Here is a 12089-nt window from a genome sequence, read left to right on the forward strand (position 1 = left end):
GTAACTTTATGAATTGGAAGGGAATTAGAGAGAATTCCCCTGGCTGCAACAGTTCCTCCCTTAGCTAAACTGAGTTAAGCTATAGGATATCCAAAGCTTTCAATTTCAAGCATGCCAGTCATTATGTATCTCTTAAACACAAGAAAGGGAGAATAAGAGTCATTTTTGGTCACTTTTGAATGATCACATATGACTTATAAAGTTTTCTTACCAAAAATATTTAACCTGGATCGAACTAGGGCTTTATACCTAGCTTCTCACAGGAAACACAGTGGATAGAGGAACAAGTTAAATTACACCACAAGGACAATGATTCAGAATGTAGTGTTCTGATGACAAAATGGACAAATGCTTTCACAAAAAATCTGTGCCGTGGAGGCAGGGGTCAGGGATTTTTCTAGATTCAGAAACCAAAGAACCATAACACAGGAAACCAAAGAAACCAAAGAAACAGAACAATGCATGACTGAATCTTGACTTTATGAGGTTTTTCTTTCGGGGGGGGGGGGGGGGGGGGAGTAGGAAAGGAAACTACAGAAGACATTTGGGGACAATTGGGGAAATTTCGTATGTGTTACAGCACATTTGATATTAGAGGATTACTATTAATCTTCTTTGGTGTGATAGTGATATATTATTATAGAAGACAATATCTTTATTTTTAGAAGCTATAAAGTATGTTGGACTAAAGTACCATGATATCTCCTACTCACTCTTACATGGCTCAGGAAAAAAGATGAAACAAATATGGCAAAATGTTAACTGTTGAATCTAAATGGCGGATTCATGGGTATTTATGTTTTTCCATTTTTCTGTATGTTTAAAATTTTTTACAAGGGCACCTGGATGGCTCAGTAGGTTCAGCATCCGACTTCAGCTCATGATCTTACAGGTGGTGAAGTCAAGCCCTGTGTTCAAATTCGAGCTAACAGCAGAGAGCCCACTCCAGACCCTCTGTCTCCCTCTCTCTCTGCGCCCCCCATCTCATGCTCTCTTTCAAAAATAAACATTAAAAAAAATCTACAAAAATTTTTACAGTACTGTTGACCCTTGAACAATGTGGGGGTTAGGGGCACTTTCCCATTCCCATGCAATTGAAAACCTATATGTAACTTTTGAATGCCCCCCCAAAATATAACGAATAGCCTATTGTTGACCAGAGCCTTACTGACAACATAGTCAAGTAACAGATTTTGTTTATTATGTGTATTATATTGTATTCTACAGAAAAAGTAAAAGTAAGCCAGAGAAAAGAAAATATTAAGAAAATCTTAAGAATGAAAGCAATACTTTTATAGAAAATACAGTATGGTACCATAATGGGGAAAAACTCCACATATACAGTTCAAACCTGTGTTGTTCAAAGGTCAACTATAAAAAGTTGAAAAATATAGCCAGGTAACAGTCAGATGGGTGTCTGACTTTGGCTCAGATCATGATCTCATGGTTCATGAGTTTGAGCCCCGTCAGGCTCTGTGCTGACATCAGAGCATGGAGCCTGCTTTGGATTCTGTGCCCCCCTCTCTCTCAGCCCCTCCCTTGCGCTCACTCTGTCTCTCTCTCTCAAAAATAAACAAACAATAAAAAAATTTTTTTAAAGTTCCTATGATCTTAGCATGAAATTTTCAACCACATAAAAATTTTTAGATCATTAACCCATTGATACACACTAAAACCACAGCCTAGTGCTAGCCAAGGTAACGAGGCCAGAAGTTGCTAGTGTAACTGGGGAGAACAGTTACATACCGAAGTTTATAGTACTGAGAAGAACATGATGTAATTGTATGGTATAAGTGGTATACAAATTAGTATACAAAAAAGGTATACAAGGTATACAAACATTAGGAGGTTTGTAGAGGAAGGTATTGGGCAAGAGCTGGAAGCTGCGCAGCTTCCCTCAGGAAAAGACCATGGAAGGCACAGGAAAATGTGTTCCATGGGGCAGGACCAAAGATTCCACCACTTCCCTTCATTATTGTGGCTACACATGGAACAGGTGATCCCAACACAGGGTGATAAATGCTGCAGTAGAGCACTCTTCCCAGGGTGCCAGTAAAACCCACACGAAGGACCTCTCAACTTTGGAAGAAGTGCAAATTTAGAGTCAAACTCATCCCAACATAAATTTAAAATGTAGGCATGCAAAGGAAAGAATTGCTAATTCACAGATGACATACTTCATTTGATACAGTAGACTGAAGCCAAGGGCTCTATCAGAGCTATTAAAAACCATTATGTTGATATAAATATTTATGTAAACCTTTTAAGTCAGTAGAGCATTGGTACAATTTATACAATTTAGGCAATTTTTAATTTCATATATATGATGCAGCGGACAGGGCATCTGTCTTTCAGCAGCAAAATTTCCACTATCGCATAAAACTCATAAAGTTCCAACTTAAATATAAATCAATTATTAGTTGAGTCAAGGCTTCCAGGCTTATTATATCTTCAGAAGAGAGGGAAAAAATATATTCATCTCCTGACAAATTCTAATGGCATTATTTCTTACTGGTTCTATAACTAGCCATTCATTTTAAATTGAATTTGTTTTCAGGACTATCAAATTTTTTGATCTACACATTAATAACTTGACAGTTAAAAAATTGGCATGCATCCAATTTGTTCCATAATGAAAATTTGCTATTCTGTAACCAAAATAACAGATATTTTACAAATAAAAATGTTCTTAATAGAAATCCTTACTTTATTTTCTCTCCTCTATTTCATAGGGTAAATCAGGAGACATTAGAATTAGATATTTTGGTCTACGGCCATACCACCCTGAATGCGCCCGATCTCGTCTGATCTCAGAAGCTAAGCAGGGTTGGGCCTGGTTAGTACTGGGATGGGAGAATTATATATTTTGTTAGAAGTAGTAGGGAATCTGAAGTGTGCAAAATGTCAAAGCCTTAGACAAATGAGAATCCCTAGAACAAAAGGTGTCACAGCTTTATTATTCAAATATAAGTAATAAATGAAATTTAGAAGCTTTTTGGAAAAACGATTTCCATCTCCATTTCAAACAGCTCTCAGAGCTTAATGCATGTCCGGGTTTACGTTCTAACATTCGGAATGGCACATAATAGGCAAAGGAAGTTCATCCTCAATGCACAAAGGGGCTCGCTGATTGGTTTCTCCATCACTACATCACACAAGGTGGGCAGGTGTTCCTTCCTAGACTCAGAGAACAATTTCTACAGATAAGCTATTCTTCTGAACCCAGACTACGTGGTGGGGAGAGGAAGAGTGGAATGAACTACCTCTGTCTGAAGGCCATTCGTGTGGGGAGGCAGATGGCGAGGCCTTCCTGCGAACCAGAGTCAGGTGCACCACTTGCCCTGCATTCCGTAATACTTCCACGACATCCTGGTTGGCAAAACCCTGAATATTCACACCATCAACCTAAAATATTAAGAGACACATTAAACAGAGGCTTCAAGTTAGCTACTATTTTCAACTATGACAAGGCAGAATAATGTCAGGCAATTCATTTTATGCCAAAATGAATTTGTATTAAACCTAAAAAATTATTTTTGAATAGAATGCAAAATTAGTAGTAAAACATGCTGATAAACTTCCTGAAAACCTAGAGGGAAAATTCAAACTTGTACTCCAGAGTCACACATTTTAACTCACTGCATGAAAGGTAAAAGGTCTTAGTCTCTTACGCTATTCAAAATTCAAAGTGCCATCAAAGATGGTCAGCTGTTAAACACGGCTCTCAAGATGTACTAAATGGAACCCAGAATTATTAAAATGAAGAGGTCATCCAATACTTCATCCCTCTATCATATCATTATATGGGATTTTCCAGAAGAGATACACACATCTCCCCCCACTGGGTTTTCTAGTGCTGTGAAGAAGTATAGGCAAGAAATGAATTTACTGATCTAAGTCAAGCCCAATTCCTCATTTCTAAAGTCCATCAGAACACACAGGCCTCATCTCCCAGGCTGACCAAAGCATTACTTTAGTTTTCTCCAGAAGTATTTTCTCCAAAGCATCCACTGCTCCTGCTTGTCTCCATGCCATGCCAATCACAAGATACTTCCTAAGCCAAGAGGCATGAAAGGGGCTTCCCTAGATGGCTTGAAAGACCAAGATTCCAATGACACTAACAAACGTTTGTTTCTACGTAAATCACTAAATTAAATGTGTGTGTGTATGTGGGCATATGTGTATACACTTCAAAAATATTATTCAAATTTTTTAAAATTTAACCAATTTCTATTAAATGGAGAAAGACCAGTCTGAATTGATAAAAGGTAATTATATTCTCAATATATAAAAGTTCTATTTTGTATGTATTCAAAATTACTTATTGTTAATAGAAAAATTACTTTTATCTCTAAAGAGATAAAAAGAGCTGGTTAATAGCCTACCTTGTGTGTAAAATGATTGAGTTTAAAAAACACAGAGGTGTTTGAAAAGTCTTTTCTAGGGACACCTGGGTGGCTCAGTCAGTTAAGCCAATCTGATTTGGGCTCAGGTCAGGATCTCATGGTTCATGAGTTGGAGCCCCACATCGGACTCCACATTGACAGCTCGGAGCCTGGAGCCCGCTTCAGATTCTGTGTCTCCCTCTCTCTCTGCCCCTCCCCAGCTTGCTCACGCTCTCTCTTACTCTCTCCAAAAGAAATAAAACATTTTTAAAAAAATTTTTTAAGTCTTTGCTAGAAGAATGGCAGAACATCTTTCAGATATGTGTGCATATATATTTTTTCTTCCCACCAATATAGTTAGTGATTCCTTTCTTCACACACAACAAAAAACAAAAACAATAAACAAACAAAAGAACCAAAGTTAGGACCCCAGGAGCCCAAATCAATGAGAGGTCCCTCAACTTAACTTTTTAGACGTTATGAGGTTATACGAAGCACACATCATGACTCTCACACACACCATAACATCATCCTAAAATAACTTCCCCCCAGCCCGACTCCATTCTCCCGCAGAGAGCAGGTACTTACAGCAATTATTTTGTCATTCACTTGAATTTGGCCATTGTGGTACGCGGCGCTGCCAGGTATTAAACTTTTCACATAAATCCCTGAAGCCTCCCCTGAGGTGCAAGAAAACATATGGAAAAAGGAAGAAAGCTCTAATTAGACCTTGATTGCAAAATTCATATCAAGAGGTTAATTAGCTACAGGGGCTGACTCGGGCCTTGATAAATACTATTTTGAACACAAGCAGGGAAATTGATGGATTGCTTCAAACTGTCACCATCACAAGTGACCCGAATTTGAAATGATGCGACTGATGACTATTTTCTGGAAACTCCTCAGTCCTGGAACCCGGATGAAATGCACTTCACGATCCACTGGAGTTCAGGAGACCTCAGGCAGTCTCAGCCTCTTCTCTTGGGCTGTCTCCCCTCTCCCCTCTCCCCGCTGCCTCAGAGACCTCACCGCTTCTCACCAGCACTAAGACAAGAGTCTCGCTCCTGGTCTTCCTGCCTACATTTAGTTCATGTTAGCTTCCCAGATACAGAAAAGCACACACAGTGTTTAAAAAAAAAAAAAAAGTAGAATCTTCACAACATTAAATAATCTTTATATTATAAAATACTTAAATAGAAACAAATGGCTATATAAAAATTACAACTATACAAAAAGCATGCATTCACTCCTAGGGGCAAAGACTAGAGGAGAAACTGGAATATGAAAACCATAACTCTGGATGATTTAACATTTTTATTCTTTCATTTCAAATGAACTTCAAATATTGTCTCTGGAAGAAAGATAAACACCAATGGATTCCTATTGCCTAACTTTAAATTTCATAAATCATACTCAAGGACCTCCACAATCTGCCTCAAATGTCTTTTATTCCTTACATCCAACTACCATCCCTCCAACAAAAGTCCACACACACAAAACTTGATAGTTCACCAAAACATTGAGTGTCGTCATGATGCTATCCCTTTTCTTACTCATTTTTTCTTCCTATAAACCTCACCCCTTCTACTAAGATCCTTTTTCATGCCTAGCACAAATACGTTTCTTTGTGAATTCTTTATTTCATGAAATTTAATCTTTCAACTCCCATACGATGGTAGTTTGCTTAGATCTCTGCTAAAATATATTTTCCATTTATCCTTAAATAATTAAGAGTTATTTATGTATTTCATTCTCTGACTTGACTTTCCTTATATCCATTTTTCTATTCCTTTCAGAAGGAAGTAACCCCTTCAAAAGTCCAATGAATGGAATAAAGAGAAAATTATTTTGCAAGACTACATGTTAAATAGCATGCTGAGTTTTTAAATGTTCTAGTTTTTGGATTCCCCATTGCCCCCCACCCAGTCTCCAAAATGTCTTGTGAGGGTAAAGAAGGTAAATGATTCTTTTCTTTATTTAGTAACATAAACATCAAATTTTCTCAGTCTTCTATCAATGATTCACTTCCATTTTACTCTGTGTGTATACTGTTAGCTTTATAAAAACACTCCAAAAATTTAATATAATATTTGGGCCATAAGCCACAAGTTTAGGAACGAAGTCATGAATTCTCTAACCAGACAGCATATTAAGATCTATTTGATACAGTTCCCCCCCCCCCCAACATGATTATACAATCCATACTTAGCTCTTTTGGAACTCATTGAAATTCAGAACCCAGTAAAGGTGGCACTTAGAAAAATCTAAAGGTTTGAAAACAGTTATTTCATTAGGCTAAAATAGCACAAGGTGGTCTGACATGAATTTCATTCAGGACTTTGAATACATTAGCACTCTTAATCTTTCCACCTGCTGGAAGTATGCAAAATAATACTTTTTTTTTTTTAAATTAACTTTCCAATCTTGCTATTTTTAAAAAACTAGAACGTTTCATAACTCTTGAATTCATGTTACTAGCAAATATTTGTGCAAAAAATGTTTTACCTTATTCTAATGACTGTCGTAGAATAAGTAGCTTATGGTCAAATTGGTTTCCATGTAACACCCAGTACTCTTCCCCACATGCCCTCCTCCATCACCAAACAGAGTGACTCTTACAGTGAAAGTTACCAAATCTTTACATGTAAGAGTTGAGGGGACGTTATTCAGAGATGCTTGGGTGGTGTATTTATTATTACAAGAGAACCCCTTTATATGACAGGAAAATAATTCTAATTAAAGAGTTTGTTTTATATTAGTGATTATACTAATACTTTGATATTTACAATATGAAATACAGTAATCCTTTTATTTTTGTCACATCTAAAGTGTCTTAATGTGTAATAGTCACAATATTTAAAATATATATCTAAGAAATAAGAGAAGGTACAATTCAAATACTATATGATGAGTTGGATAATTAAGTCCTTATTAATGATAATCAAGTCAGCTATAAAACTACTGAGATAAAACTGTAATCCTCTAGTCACTGAAAAGTAGCCAGCTGCCACTAAAAACACACGGTTTATTGTTCAGCGTTTAAATTAAAATCTGCAGATATTTAATTTTACTACCTAGAAACCTTAACATCCTTTACAATTATTTCCAAATACAAAATGGAAATGACTCATTTACCTGTATGAGCAGCTCCAATATAGCCAACAATTCTAATTCCAAGACTTTGTCCATCTTTTTTAGTGAGTTCAACATCATAAGTTTCAAAAAGAGAACTCTCCTAAAAAACAAAACAAAAAAAAAAAAGAGAGAGAACTGTCTTAAAAGGAAAAAAAAACATTTCAATGATATATATTTAACTCCACAACTGTGTGTACAGTTAATTTGTGCATGGTTTGTCAAGTATTTTTTTAGCGCCTGTGGCAGAGAGAATCTTAAGATGGTCCCCATGATTTTTGATTCCTGGTGCTAGTCCTGTGTTTATGTTTCAGTATGTGGCAAAAAGTATCCAAGTGCATCTAATCTAATCACAGGCCCTTCAAAAGTAGTGTTTTCTGGCTCGTAGCAGCAAAGGAAGTGAAAAAGATCTTGTGGTCTGAAGCTGAAGAGGTCCTACGAGAAGCCCTTCAGCCTGGAGGAGCTGAGTGATCCTTAGCTGACAGTCAGCAAAGAACAGAGACTTCAGTCCTACGGAGGCACGGAGCTGTTTTCTGCCAACAGTCTATATGAGCTTAGAAATGGACTGTCTCCGGAGCATCCAAACCCCTTGATTTGGGCCACACAGGAATATAAGCAGAGAGCCCAGCCAGGCCTCCCCAGACTTCGGAACTGCACAGCTGTGAACTAACAAAGTGTGCTGCTTTAAGCCACAAAGTTTGTGATAATTTGTTACACAACAACAGAAAATGAATACAGTCACTTAGGAAAAAAAAAAAAACTCAGGATACATTTTTATCTAAAAGAACCAAATGTAGGGTGCCTGGATGGCTCAGTCAGTTAAGCATCTGACTTCAAGTTAGGTCATGATCTCAAGGTTCCTAAGTTTGAGCCCCACACGGGGTGAGTTCGAGCCCCACGTCGGGTGAGCCCTGCTTCTCTCTCTCTACCCCTTGCTCACTTGTGCCCTCTCTCTCTCAAAAAAAAAAAAAAAAAGTAAAAATAAAAATAAAAAAGAACTAAATCTAAAGAAAAATTTAGAAGCAAATGGTAAGAATTGTTGTGAATAATTATTGTGAGCAAAAACTGTTGACCTAGAACCTTTTCTCATTACTTGTCATCTATTTAAAATAGTTCTTTAAAGGAATAAAGTGTATAAAAATGTGATTCAATTCAAAACACTCACATGAGAAAGGAAACCACTGATTGCATCAAATTCTCACTTATCACACAGCTACATTGGCCCACACTACGGAACGGGAGGCTCAAGAGAACTATAGTAATGGAAGGGCAGAAGGTGGCTGTAACCAGTTTGGAGAGGAAAACAAAAATGATGTAAACATCAAAGACAGCAAACTTCCAGTCACAAGGTTCCAAGCAGGGCGAGGCCAACCACTTGGTAGAACAGCCCCTTGAATGCAGATGAATGATGGCCTCCACCTCTTCCCACAAAAATCACTTCTTTTTTCTTCCCCGGCCCCTCCTTTTAAAAACTCTTTCTTTCCATTTGCTTTATTACCCCTTGATTCAGACCCTGTGAGATGGTTGGAAAGAGTTTGGAAAGGATCAGAAGGATCTGAATTCAAATCCCAGCTTTGCAACTTACTCACTATATGATTATTTTTATACTTTTACTATTTTTTTAGAGATAGAAAAAGCACAGAGAGGGAGAGGGACAGAGGGAAATACAGAATCTGAGGAAGGCTCCACACTCCATGCAGAGCCCATCTCGGGCTCACCCCCACAACCGTGGGACCATCACCTGGGCTGAAATCAAGAGTGGGGCAATCTCTTGAAACACCCAGACGCCCCGCACTTTATGACTTTTAATGAGTACTTTGGACTTCAGTTCCTTCATCTATTACAATCTTGTCTTAAGGAAAGGTTAAGACCTATCTTCCAGAATTCCTGTGAGGATTTCAGATGACCTCAACAATTCTAGGTGTTTGATAATAATTATTATTATAAGAAATATTTATTCCCTTTGGCCACTCGGTTCCTATCTGTAGTAACTCATACATTGACCAATATTTAGTTTCCCTTCTAATACATGGATGCTTCATCACTACTTTAATTAAATAATAATGGCGAGTACTAGGACTCCTGGCTGGTACAGCTGGGAGAGCATGCGACTCTTGATCTCGGGGTCATGAGTTCAAGCCCCATGTTGGGTTTAGATCTTTAAAATAAACTTTAAGGGGCGCCTGGTGAAGCATCTGACTTCAGCTCAGGTCATGATCTCACAGCTCATGGGTTCAAGTCCCGCATCGGGCTCTGTGCTGACAGCTCAGAGCCTGGAGCCTGCTTTGGATTTTGTGTCTCCCCCTATCTCTGCTCCTCCCCCACTTGCACTCTGTCCCTCTCTCTCAAAAATAAGTAAACATTAAAAAGAAATTTAAAATAAAAATTTTAAACTGTTTTAAGAACCTTTATTTAAGAAAATTTAAGAAGAAATGGCAAGTACTATTATTTTCCAATTTACAGAAAAGTAGCTGAAGCTCAGGGAGCTGAATGGCTTAATCCTGAGGTACAGCAACAAAGAAAATCAATCTGGTCTAAGGTCTGTAAACGAGGTTCTTCTTCACTTCCTTGGGGACACTACTCACACCCATTGGCACTCTGAGTTGAAAGCATTTCCAATCTTGCAGGATCTCATACCCAGTTTTTAAGGTGAAAGAATGGTTTGTATACTCACAACACCAGGGCTCCTGTTGGTTACAGCAGGTACAGCCACGGGTAAGGCTGCAGGGGGAGGAGGGGTTTCAGAAATTCCACCAATTGGGTCTCTTGCAACAAGCATCCTGACTGAATTCCCACAGTTCCTTAGCACTTGGGCAACTTGCTCGCTGGTCATTCCCTGCACATCTGTGCCACCAATCTTCAAGATGTGGTCCCCCGTCTGGAGTCTCCCATCCTTTAATTCAAGAACAAAATAAAATTAAGCCACTCTGGAAAAGAGTATGGAGGTTCCTCAAAAAATTAAAAATAGAACTACCCTACAACCCAGCAAATGCACTACTAGGTATTTTTCGAAGGATACAGTGCTGTTTCGAAGTGCACGTACATCCCAATGTTTGTAGCAGTGCTATCAACGATAGCCAAAGTATATAAAGAGACTAAAAGTCCATTGACTGATGAATGATAAAGAGGATGTGCTATACATATACAATGGAATTCTACTTGGTAACTGAAAATAATGAAATCTTACCATTTGCAACAACATGGATGGAGAGTATTATGCTAAGTCAGGCAGAGAACGACAAATATATGATTTCACTCATATATGGAGTTTATGATACAAAACAGATAAATAAAAGGGATGGGAAGCAAAAATAATATAAAAACAGGGAGGGAGACAAAACATAAGAGACCCTTTAACACAGAACAAACTGAGGGTTGCTGGAGGGGAGGTGGAGGGGGGCAAAATGGGCAAGGGGCCCTAAGGAGGGCACTTGTTGGGATGAGCACTGGGTGTTATATGTAAGTGATAAACCACTAAATCCTATTCTTGAAATCATTATTGTACTCTATGTTAACTAGGATTTAAATTAAAGAAAAAGAACAACAATAAAAAATTTTATTCTAAGAAATCAGTGATCTAATTTCACTTGCTAATAATAATTCATCAGACTTTCAATTCTGGCAAAATGGCTGACAAAGAAACCATCTATAAAATACTAAATAAAAAGTAACGGTCTTAATGAATGCTGAAATGGCAACAAAGAAAAGGGATTCTTGCCAAAAAAAAAAAAAAAAAAAAAAAACAAAGATGGGGTGGAAGATGTGTTTGAAAGGAGAAGAGTAACTAGAATTCTACAATGGACATTTGCTCAAGGGCATCACTTCATGCCTGATAGCTTCGAGCCAGGATATTAATGGCCACAAATGAAAGAGATCAGAAAGCCCTGGGCCTCAAGAAGGGAAGGAGTTTGGATCAGAAGTCTCCAGCATAAAGCTAGAAACTCCCAAGGCCAGCAAACTCAGTGGTAGGTGTAAGGATCAGCAAGATATCAGTGTGGCTGGGAGAGAACAAGCAAAGAGGAAAGTAGTCAGGAGGAGAAGGAGCATTAACTGAAGGTCAGCAGTGCAGAGCATTTATTCTGAGCCGGTGGGAAGGGAAGTCACCGAAACATTCTGAAAGCGAAATGACATTACCTGACTTACTTTTAACAAGATCCTCAAGCTTCTGTGCTGAAAATAGACTTCAGGAGAGGAAGCCACAGAAGCAGAGACACCAGTTAGTAGACTGAAGCAGTAATCTAGAAAGAGATAGCGGTAGCCTGCAGACTGGGTTAGCAGTTGGGAGTGTTGAGAAGTGAGATCCTAGATGTATTCTTAATGAACTCTTAACAGGCCCTACTGATGGCTTCTACAGGAGATGTGAGGGGACAAAAGAATTTAAGCTCCAAGGTTTTAGCCTAAGCAACTGAAAAGACAGCACTGCTATTGTTGGAGATAAAGAGGACTATAGAGTAATGGATGGGTGGGAGTAGAAATGAGTTCAGTTTTAGAGATAGCTGGTCTGAGATGCTATTAGACATGCAAGTGAAAATGTCAAATATGCAGCTGGATATACAAATTTGGAGTTCAGGA

The 12089-nt window shown here is 38.2% G+C and overlaps 1 protein-coding gene across 3 annotated transcripts in view; it reads right to left on the bottom strand.

Annotated features, from left to right (window-relative positions):
* PATJ (PATJ crumbs cell polarity complex component) overlaps positions 1-12089 on the bottom strand; it is a 340997-nt gene that overhangs the window by 303315 nt on the left and 25593 nt on the right. For all 3 annotated transcript variants that reach the window (XM_029947821.1, XM_029947819.1, XM_029947822.1), the window contains exons 7-10: positions 10192-10410; positions 7521-7620; positions 4974-5065; positions 3264-3405 (exon numbers count right to left, since the gene is read on the bottom strand). In XM_029947821.1, the coding sequence (XP_029803681.1) occupies positions 3264-3405; positions 4974-5065; positions 7521-7620; positions 10192-10410 (553 nt within the window). The remainder of the gene's footprint in view (positions 1-3263; positions 3406-4973; positions 5066-7520; positions 7621-10191; positions 10411-12089) is intronic.

The sequence above is a fragment of the Suricata suricatta genome, chromosome 8, assembly GCF_006229205.1.
Source record: "Suricata suricatta isolate VVHF042 chromosome 8, meerkat_22Aug2017_6uvM2_HiC, whole genome shotgun sequence".
Lineage (NCBI taxonomy): Eukaryota > Metazoa > Chordata > Mammalia > Carnivora > Herpestidae > Suricata > Suricata suricatta.